This window comes from Centrocercus urophasianus, unplaced genomic scaffold (assembly GCF_019232065.1).
Source record: "Centrocercus urophasianus isolate 14NV4802_14NV808 unplaced genomic scaffold, USGS_Curo_1.0 seq_30, whole genome shotgun sequence".
NCBI lineage: Eukaryota > Metazoa > Chordata > Aves > Galliformes > Phasianidae > Centrocercus > Centrocercus urophasianus.
In genome coordinates, this window is record NW_024884867.1 from 4307682 (window position 1) to 4318780 (window position 11099).

Here is an 11099-nt window from a genome sequence, read left to right on the forward strand (position 1 = left end):
CAGCTGAGTGGCTGTGGTGTGCCTCCCTGTGCTACTAGCAGCCCTCTCTGGTTCTCCTTTCCAGATGCACAAAGTTTTCCCTCTTCAGTAAAAGTCAGAGAGAAAGATATACAAATCTCAGCACGCCCCCAAAGAGCTGTAGGGGATGGAGATTAAACCCATTCATTACACTCACCGAGCAGGGCACCGTCTGGGCAGGAATGCTGCAGTCATACACCTGCACATACAAGGAAAAAAAGAGGAGTATTACAGAAGTGTCAGAGGCAATTCAGCACCATACAGCAAAGTGCCATAAAACTCACATCACTTGGAAAAACAAAAAAGGAACAACACTAAATCAAGCAGAGCAGCACACGTGGTGACTGGCTGCTTGTCATGGCTGCAGGGCCTCTTGTTACCACTGCATTAAAGAACTGCTTCACACTTGTTTAAGGTGTTGTCTAAAGCTGCTGCTCAGGCCCAGAGCTCAATACTACAGCACTGGTTCTGGGCAGTGCACTCTGCATGCTGCAAGGAGCACGGGTTGTGGAGGAGAAACACTTTACAACTTGCTTAGCATTCTGCTGGCAGCCTACAAGCTGCTGCTACCCATGCCTGACTTTCTCTCGCTGGCTGTAACCCCAAGAAACCACACTCATATCTCATTACAGCTCTACAAAGCACAGCAGCTAAACCAGCTTACCTGGAGCTGTAGGAGGAGTCTGGCCAGGAGCACACCTGCTGGAAAACCAAGGGCTGAGCCCTGGAGAAAAAGCAGAAACAAGCACAACAAACAGCAGCAAAACCATCCCTCTGAATACTACAGGAGCCCAGACAGCCTCAGTGCAGGCTGTGGAGCAAACACCACCCTGTGCAGAGGGGGAAATTTCAGCAGAACACCCACTCCTCATCCTTCAGGGAAAACCCATTATGTTCCTTTCTGCTGCACAGTTTGGGTGAGGGCGGGATGCTAAGAGCAGACACCTGCACCCTGTGCACCTGGAGGCATCAGCATCAGCACTACTGGGCACAGGGAGGTGGTGGGCTGTGTGCTGGTACAGCTTTGCACGGTGGGTGATGGCTGCTGTTTCATAGAATCACCAAGGTTGGAAAAGACCTAAAAGATCACCCAGTCCAACCGTTCACCTATTCCCAATAGCTCCTACTAAACCATGTTTGTTGTTGTTGTTGTTGTCAGCCAAATGCTGCACTCCCCCCTGCTAGGAGGCTCCATATGGGACCCCAACCCGGTGTTTGCGAATTAAGTGGCTTTTAAGTTCTGTAATAAAAAACCATTTGACTCAAAGAATGTTGTTGTTCCTGAAAAGGGGTGGATGCTGCTTGCTTGGCCTCTTTTAAGGTGACCCAGGGTAGGGGTGAAAGCAGGAAACGCATGGCAGGACACTCACAGAGGATCCAGTGATGGACACTCTGCAGCTCCTTCTGCAGGGCTCAGGGCTGCCTGAATGCATGGGCCACAGCCAGGTGAGGGGGAACTGCTCTACTGGGAGGACCCATGGTGTCTTTAGAGCAGGCACGGTGTGGGTTATGGGGCAGCAGCATCACAGTGCCCCTCCTGAGCCTGCAGCTGCCACCAGGCAATGCCTGTCTATGGTAGAAAAATGGCAGCAAGAAAACATCTTTCTGCCATTCCTACCTGCACTGAAGCAGCCTCAAACAAGGCTTAAAGTTGCAAAAACCAGTAGGACAATGCAATGTAAATCAGGATCTTTATTTCCCATAGGAAATTTACCTAGATCCCATTTAGAGTCCATTTGTTCTCATCCTTATGTAACTCCTCTGCAGAAGAGGAGTAAAAATGTATAGAAAATAAAGTATTTGCAGCAAAGAATTAGTACAAGAGACTGAGTCATATATAGCAATGCAAGCAGGCAACCTGGGGCTCTCTGAATACACTGAGAGAACAAAGAACACTGAGATCAACAGCATGTGTCATGTAGGAACTGGCCCCAGGTAACAGGATTGAAGTGGAGCCAGTAGTGTGCTTGAAAGAGATGCACAAAAAACCACACTTTCGAGTTTATTTTATTGCTCTTAATGGCCTGCCTTCCGCATGTCTCATTTCCTTTTATTGAAGCTGTCAGAGACGCATTACATTATCTCACATGCGTGCAAAAACAGTATTTCAGTCGAGCTCATACAGATTTTAAATGCCACAGCTGAAGAAAACAAGACAGGGGAAGCTGCAAAGGGAGGCGGCGGCAACAGAGAGCACACAGCTACAGGCAACGTGTGTCAGGCCTTCAGCAAACAGCAGAGCTGCAGCCTCTAACCAGAGACAGAAGAGTGGAAGCAAAGGTACTCGGCTAATAAGGTGGGTGATTCACGGAAGCAGGGCGAGGAGTCCTGCTGCAACAGCAGGCAGTAATTAACAGCAATCCTATGCACAAGGCTGAGGCTCACCCTGCACAGCCAAACCAGCCCCACCAACTGCAGCTCTCCCAAATCCAGGTTGATGTCTGATACAGCACCTCACTATCCTGCTGGCACCTGGGTTTCCCTGTGCTGCCTGTTCTCTTCAGTTGGCCATGCTCACTATCAGCCTATGACAGAGGGAAATACAATCTAGCTCTCCAAAGACAAAGAAGCAGAGCTAACCAACCAGCCAGGGGGTGTTAGTTCAGGTTTTCTTGGCAGTGATCATTGTGGGGAACCTCACCAACCACCTCTGCTCACTCAGCTGCTCTGCACGCATCATCACTGCAGTACAGACCAATTAGCAATACTCTACTTAAATAAGGAAGCAGTCACTGTAGCTGAGTTTCACAAACGTGCAGGGCTAGTTTTCAAAGTCATTTTAACAGTAATAAACACAGTTCCACACCGTATGCTGTGCAGGGCTGGCACCCAGGCAGAGCAGCATGCACCTGCACACCACTCTTGATGCACCAGCAGTCACAAAGCTGCCCTGCTCTGCTCACACACACTGCTGCACAGTGCATGCAGAGAACGCCATCTGGCACACACACCTCACTGCCCGCCGATGGCTGTGGACTACAGAGCAGTTTATTTGAAGTGTTACAAGACAACGTTCTCTGCATAGCAGTGCGGAACACTTCTGTCCTCCCTCAGAAGCAAAAGGCCTATCTCAAAAAGGAGCACACAGCCAGGGCGACTTGGCAGGCAGGGACACTGTCTCTTTCTAACCCTCTCTGCCACACAGGGCCATGGGCTGCTCACTGACAGCACAGCTCCTCCAGGAGAGGGGACCACAGCAGTAACAAAGGTCAAACTGTTCTGACAGTGGAAGTGACTCTGAAGCAGATCCTTGAGCCTGTAAGAAGATGGCACTGAGAAGCCAGGAGGCACCCAGCACTGCATCAGGGAGCAGTGCAGCATGTGGTTCAGTGCCTGTGGTGTTCATTATTTTGAAGTATGTGGCTGATGAATGACACAAGACTGGTCAGAAGCATCTATAGGCAAAGCTTTTGTAGCACAGCAACAACAGCTATAAATTATATTCCTCACTGGTGGCTGGGGGTGGAAGAAGAAGTTCACAGTGAAAGACTTCTTTCCCTTCAAAATACGGAGGCTGGAGTGTCAAAGCCAGCACTGCTATTCCTGGCAAGCACAGGCCTTTGGAGAGCCCTGGAGCAGCCCTGAATTCTGTGAACAATGTCCCTCCACCACCAGTAGAAAGAAAAGTGTTTCACTAACCTCGAATCTAGGGAAGATGGGATAGGGGTGGGCATGAGGGACACAGACACAACACAGAGCCTTGCTGCTGGTTCTCGTGCAGAAGACAAGCTCTTCCCTGCCTGCATGATCCACAGCCACATGTACCACTGCATGTTTTGCTGTCATACGCTCCTGGAAGAGAAGGCAAGACTTTAGTTTGACTATACTAAGTGATGAACCCGCTCAAGGGGTCACTGGAATTGCTTTTTTGGCTCATTCTTGCAAAAATCCCCTACAGCTTCTTGGCCTGGCTTACTGAAACTCCTCAGCCCCTATCTCCTTGCACACATGTCCTGGGAAGAAGGGATTTTGGAAACTGCCAAACGCAAGCACCTGGGACAGAGGTCGACAGCTCTTTAACTGCCGCTCTCACAGTTCCTGAGGTTTCCTATTCCTGCTGGAGAAAAAGCTCTGCAGAACACACACAGATTGAGCCAGACGTGCCCTGACACAGCTGGGACTGCTAGCAGTGTAGCTGCTGCTTGTGAAGTACCATGAGGGTTGTTGTGCAAGGAGACAAGGAAGTGAAGGCATCCCGTGCCACCATCTGCAGCAATGCCTCTTTGCCTTCTATAAACAAGGCTTCAAGGTTAACACCCCAGAACAAATTTGTTCTCATTTACAATTTTCTTTCAGTCTTTTCATTGGGAAGGATCCTCCCTGCTCACCAGCAGGCATAGGGGAACAGTGGGTACTGGCTCCACTCTGCCATGGTCCCGTGGGCATGTCCCGAAGCCCCTTGTGTGTTGTAATCTGTGGAGAAGGCTGAGTAGCTCATCGCCCTGTACTGGCTGTGGGGTGGCACCATCCACTGCCCAAGGCCTTGCTCAGTGCCATAAGGACTGTACACGGGCGCTCGAGCTCCAGGTTTCCCCACTGAGTCCAGAGCCATGTTCACCACTCCGGTGTAGTCCTGGGGAGGGGGCAGAGGTGGGGGCAGTGGAGGCAGGTTGGTGAAGCCCTCTGGGAGCTGTTTGGAATCGTGCTCAGGCACTGAGGCGAGATCCAAGGGGTGGCACCTCGCTCGGAAGTCGTTCAAGGCGGCGACGTCGCGGCTGGGGAGCTGCTGGCTGTCCCCAGCTTCGTGGAACCTGTTCCCCAGGGCAGAGAGAGCAGCGAGTCAAACCCACCGCAGCAGAAAACCACTGACAACCCACACAGATCCCCAGGGAAAGAGCTTGCCCTCTTCCCCTGCCATTTCAAACACCCGCTTTCCATTCAAAACAAGCACACCTTACAAAGACAACCTAGCTCTTTGTATTCCCTGCGAGGGCCTTGTACCTAGAAGACTTGGCCTGGGGTGGGAATTTTCAATGTGTCAGCTATTTCACACTCATTCATCATGTGAAGATGCTTGCAGGAAAGCCAGGTGAGCCATCTTGTACTCCAATGGAATTACACACATATTGAAAAGGGTTCTCCAACTTCACGTGTTGGCTTATGGCACGTTAACTCTCCCATATCTACAGCTTTGTCTTACTGTAAAAATGGGTTTTAGTCCAAGACCTGCTCACTCTGAAAAATTTAGTGCCAAAAGAAGGTAAGCCCACTCACTCCAACTCAGGAAGGAAGGAACAATCATTGAAGTCCTCCACTCCCCCGAAGGACAGGCAAGTTCTGTTACATGGAGTTGGGTAGGAAAGCATTTCAGCATAGGGAAATAAAGAGCACTACTAAAACATGAATATGCTCAGAATGCACATAAAACAGAAAGGCTTTGTTACAGAGACATCTCCATACTGATCTAGCACCTATCACAAAAGTGTGGCATCAACTGAAAAACAGCCTTCTCACTCACACTGGCTATTTTTCCTTAGGAAATAACCTATAAAGGAGGAGGAATCTCATCAGTTAAAGAGTGGCTTTATGACAAGAGCACCAGGAGACAGGACTCACCGGTATGTCTGGTAGGATGGTGTGGGCACTTGCTGCTCCCTGGCTGGACCCTCCCTCTGTTCAGCTGGCACTGGTGATGCTGCAGGAAAGGCATGGCTGCTGTTCTGCTCTGAGATCCAGAAGGGATATCCACTGCTGACCACGATGGGGTTACTCTCTTCCTTCACATCCACATTCTCATCTTTCTCAAAATCTGACTCACAGTAGGGAAAGAAAGAACAGAAAAAAAGTGAGAATGGGGAAGAGAGGGTGGGAGCTCACAGTGTTCTATTAGCAGATGAATTAACTGCAGGATGGGGGAAGGAAACACACCATTACCTCTTCTGCAGCCACACTGCCTTAAAGGACTTAAAGAACTAGCCCTATGCTGCTTTTTTCTGCTCTTACATTGTGGCTTTCAGCTCTGCCCCATTCCCTCACCCTTGCAAGGAATGATCAACCTTAAAGATAACCTAGCAGAAAGAGTAAAGATCATTTTTAAATGAGATCAGTTCCCTATCTGCATCACAACACAGCTGCACAAGCACCAGGGTTGACACAACTGCACAGACAAGAACCAAGGCAGACAGGCAGAAGAAAGCCATGGGTGACACTGCAAGATGGTGTCACTGTTGAAGAGAAAACATTATGAGAGCACAGCCCTCAATCACATGCAATCACAAAGCAAGGCTGGAGCAGCAGAGCTGGGGAGCAGTCACTAATGACAGGAGATGTGAGCAGGCTCCTGTGGACCATATGCAGAGACTTAATCCTGAGACAGACAAACTGAATGCACGTGTGGAGACTGCAGGCAGAAATTAAGAGAGGCAAAGGCCTCAGAGGGTTCATTTGTTGGCTCATTCTCCTAAAAGCTGTCTCCCTGAATTAGGGAGTGAGCACCACTTTCTAGCTTCGCAAAGATGCATGCAGCAGCCTTTAGGGACTCTGCCCAAACCTCTCTCCCCAGTGAGGAACATCAGAGGTATGCCACTGCCTCTTATCCCCCCTGTGGTTTAGGCACAGTTTGTGACTGACTCTGGGTTTGTTCTTGTTAAAATTACCACGTTCCTCAGCACCAGACTCCTTTTCCTCTGGGAGTTTTCTCTTCTGGCCCTTGGCTGGACTTGGCTTCTGGGATTTGGCTCGTCCTTCCCTGGGAAAGAAACAGTGCACAGGACTAGGTCGTAAGTTAGCTTTCTACCTAGATAAGCATGCAAGGGATGCAGGACAAAGGCCTGGGAAGACAAAAGGTGGGATGAACAGCTCTGATGTTCTGCATGTTACACCCTCTTGCAAACCAACACGACAGGTCCACAGGGAATGATGTGTGCCAGAGTGGAATCGTGGAGTTAACCAACGCTGCATGTGCTTCCAGGAGAGCTCTCACCCCACAGAATACTGGGGATAAGTTGGAAAGGGAGTTGCTGCCCCTTTCTTGCTTGTACAAAAGTCAAAAATAGCATGGAAATCTCAGCTCTGGAGCTTTCAGCACAGTTTGTAAGCATACTCCAAAGCTGGATGCACATTCTCTACATACAGGCATACGTACGGTGGGCATTTTGCTTGAAAGCAGCCTTTTTCCAAAGTGGACAATAACACAAAGCTTAGTCAGAAACAGTCCTGTTGAGAGCAGAAAGAACATCCCTGACATTTTCAAAAAGAATCACTTTTGGCTTTTTTCATCAGGAAATAAGATTTTCTTCTCATGCACGCAAAACAAAATCTCAGATATTTTTATACCATTTTCTGGTTGGAAAACTCTTTATTACCAGTCTACAGGTTTCCTTCAGGGTTATTTCTTCCAGCATTAATTAGTGGCTGCCCTCAGAGCAGACAGATCATCTTACCATCTCATCTCATCTTGATGGCATCCAACCTCCATCCCACAGACAAAATTTCCTGTTGGTAGAGACAACTTTCCACACAAGAGGAAAGGAGATGTGAGAGTCTTCCAACGTGAGAATTAAGCTGATCTCACAGGGACAGAAGGATCTACTGTGGACTCTCTTTATCACTGCTATTAATGTACCAGATTGCAATCTAGACCCAATTTGCAATGGAATGCAGGTCTCAGATCTGTCACATCTCTCATATTTCCGTAGGAAATTCTGTTTCCTCCCGTTCCCCAAGTCTCTGGGGGGTGCTACACAGCATCACTCCCATATACAAATAAATGCAATGTGCAAAGCAAAATGCTCTGCAGAGCTAGCTGCTCTATTTTGCTGCATGGACTTGGATATAATTCAGATAAACTCATGTTATACATAAGTTGAGATGAAAAAACAGTTTACCTTCGAGTATTCTTCCCATGCTCCCGGAAACCTTTAGCAAATGGATTGTTGTCAATCTTCAGCTTTGTGATCTTAAAATAAAGGACCAGGATTCAGTTCTGGTTGGGATCTTCATTATTTCAAGATCTTCAGATTGGTATTTACTACAACAGCTTTTTCAGGGGGCTGGAGGATGCCCCTGGCACAGTATCTGAGCTCTCCCAGCAGTTCCTTCTATGAGTGAGTTGCAGAGAGAATTGACTTTCCCAGGGTCAGTGGGAATTCAGATGGGATTCACGTAACTAGAGAAATATAAAGGGTGAATACCTAATATCTGGACTTTTGTCTGTACTTTTTGCTACCTTTGGGATTCTGTTAGTCACTGACAGTGCACTTAATGCAATTAATATGCACAATTAATGCCATCCTTCACTAGACATTTTCTGCAAGAATCATATTTTGCCTATTTTTCTTCCTTTATCCATCACAGACACCCAAGTTAATTTGCTCTGGAGGAGACACCTTCCTATGCAAGATTTCTAAGGACAAAGTACTTAGCAACGCTTTGGACTCGCACGCTACCTGCTCATTCTGGTAGGCTGTAACAGAAGTGAAGACAGTCTCAGGGAAGCTGAAGACTTGAAAGATGCTCCAGCGAACACTGAAGAGGTCGTCTGCCTGCACGATGTGGAAGCGAGGCTTGTAACGGTGCATGGAGTGGAGGATGATCTGGCACAGAGACAAAGGCAAAGATTTCCATGTGCAACTGCTGCTAACATGCTGAGCAAAGTTATACAGACAGCACGGGTTAGCACCTTCCCTAGCAGGCAGGTAGGAGGGCTGGACTGAGGAAGGAAGAGAGGGCACTTGGATATCTTTTTAATTTCCACATGATCTGATGTTCACACTTATTTCACTTTACACCGACCTGCAATGAATTCCAAGAAAGCGTGGCACAAAGGCCAGCAACAACCTACATGCCCATGTTGATCCAGAGTGTTGTTGGTGAGCTTCAGTTTCTGGAAAGAGACAGGTTCCTTCATCCAGTGGCTGCCAGGAGCTGGGGAATCCGGGTGGACATAGGTGCGACAAGGGAGCTGGGGCTCTGCTTTTCCAGCAACTTCCCACTGATCTTTATTCCACTGTGAAGAGAAAGATGGAAAGCTAGAGCTTAAAAAGTGACTTATTTTAAATAGCCCTGGCAACTCTGCTTCTCTGTCTGATGTGGAGGATTCCTCTGAGGCATGCAATCCTGACAAGCAGCAGATTATCTCTTGAGAGCCATGATTGTTTTACCAAAACAGCTCCAAGCTTGGGCCTCATTTTTTCTCCCTTTTTCCCAGTGGCCATCAAAGAAGTCTGACATTAATCATGATCAAAACTGTACCAGTTACAACGGAGATCAGTTACCTTTTCAGCTGCTCCCCAAGCAAAAGTGACAAATAGCTCCAGAGAGGCAGAAAATCCACCAATTACTTCTGAATGTCGTCCAAAGACTATTTATTTATCAGCCTGGCCACTGAAGCATAAAGATTAATCTATTTCAAACAAAAATGGAATTAAAGCATAACTTTTATCATCTAAAGTGCTTACCTTGTACCTGAAGTTGTCCACAGGCACAAAATCCACCAGCATGAGGTACTTGGCATATGGGATTAAGCCAGAGACTTTGATTTTGCATTGTGGAAACATTCGTCTGAAGGAGAAATGAATGTAAGAATTTCTGTACTTAGCAAATGCTGTTTAACGACCTACAGAAGCAGCAGGTCATGTTTACTCACTGCTGCACAAAGTTCTGGTAGTGGTATTTGTACAGGCCAGCTACCAAATATTTTTACAATCTCACTGATGTATTGATTATCCAGTCCCATGGGTTTAGGTGGAATAGGCACTAACATGGCAGCATTCTTTAATGGCCTGACATTGTTATCGCTTTTGTGCCTCCAATTCCTGCATTGCAGCAGTGGAAAACTTAAAGAAAAGAAGTGGAATTTGCATGCAGCTGCTTCATGCAGCTACCACAGACCGGGAGCACAGATTAAAGCATTTTCTAGCGTGGGCTGTGCACACCTAGGAGCACATCTTCCTTTCCATTCCAGCATTCCCCACTGCCACTTTCATCTTCTGACTCTGCAGAAAAGCCTCAACACTCCCTTCTTACCAGCAGGATTACTTTAGCTCCCAGCAGCTTTGACACAAAACGTCCCTATTTTGTATTCTTTCACCACAAGCTCCAACATGACTCAGACTTAGAATAGCCTGCTTAGCATTATATGCCATATTTTCATCTGCAAATGCAGAATTAACACCAGGTATTGACTGCTCCTATGCTGCTGCCTGTGACCGAGGCAAAGGAAGCCCAGGGCACTTCCCAGAGCAACAGCACAGCAACAGGAAGAACATCAGTGTTAAGTACTGAGATAAGAGCAGAGGAGATTTCTCAGCACATCAGCCCCGCGATGACCTTTTGCACTTTGCAGTTTGGATCTTCAGGACTGCCTGAAAATGTGCCAGAGGCAGGGAGATGCAAACAACTGACTACAAGTCTGAGGGTCACCAAGTGAAATAAGAGTGCTCAGAGTTTTGCAAACAGATTAGAAGGGAGCGGCGTGGGCAGCTGTCCTGGTCCCCTCACCTGCCAGATTTGGTGATGATCATCTCTGTCCCTATCTGATGAAACTTCATCCAGAGACCCATGTCCTCCAGGGTGACCGTGATGGAGCTCTGCGGGTAGGGCTCCAGGCTGGGGGATGCAAGTGCTTCACATGGTGCTTTAATGTCTACCAGGGAGAGAGAAAACAGGGATTTCAGATGGGCAGGAGGGCACAGGCACAGAACAGCTTCTCCTGCTCACCCATCGGGCTCTAGGAAGCAGCACTCAAGTCGGCCTTCCCAGTTCCAGTACCCAAAGCTACCAAATTCCACACGTTGCTGTAACAGATGGGCTCTGGCCATATGCTCCTCTGGGACTTGTCAGCCCCAAATCACCGCAGCGTACAGCGCTGGTTCAGCTCAGGTAAGTGAATGTTGTGATTTCACCCAGGAAGCATGCCAAGAGCCAGTGCCACAACAATTCTCTAAAGCAAAATCCATTATCTTCCCTCCAAGGCTATTCTTGTTGCTTAGAAGGCTCAAAAGACATAAAGGCTTGCTCAACAGGTTTGGCTTTAGCTGGTAAGTTCTTTTGTAAAGATTTGTGTGTTATACAAACCCAGCCTAATTCTTTTATCCTACAAGTCAGACAGGTGGGTAGCCACAATCTGCTTTTTCTCCTGT

General features: G+C 47.8%; 1 protein-coding gene across 1 annotated transcript; it reads right to left on the reverse strand.

Annotated features, from left to right (window-relative positions):
* Window positions 1-1695: 1695 nt before the first annotated feature.
* LOC122165566 (T-box-containing protein TBX6L-like) lies at window positions 1696-9575 on the reverse strand. The gene is made up of 7 exons (XM_042828703.1): window positions 9417-9575; window positions 8801-8965; window positions 8406-8552; window positions 7845-7915; window positions 6615-6706; window positions 5575-5767; window positions 1696-4769 (listed from the first exon to the last, which is right to left on the reverse strand). Exons 1-7 carry the CDS (start codon window positions 9513-9515, stop codon window positions 4343-4345), a joined length of 1194 nt encoding a protein of 397 aa, XP_042684637.1. The 5' UTR covers window positions 9516-9575; the 3' UTR covers window positions 1696-4342.
* Window positions 9576-11099: the final 1524 nt, after the last annotated feature.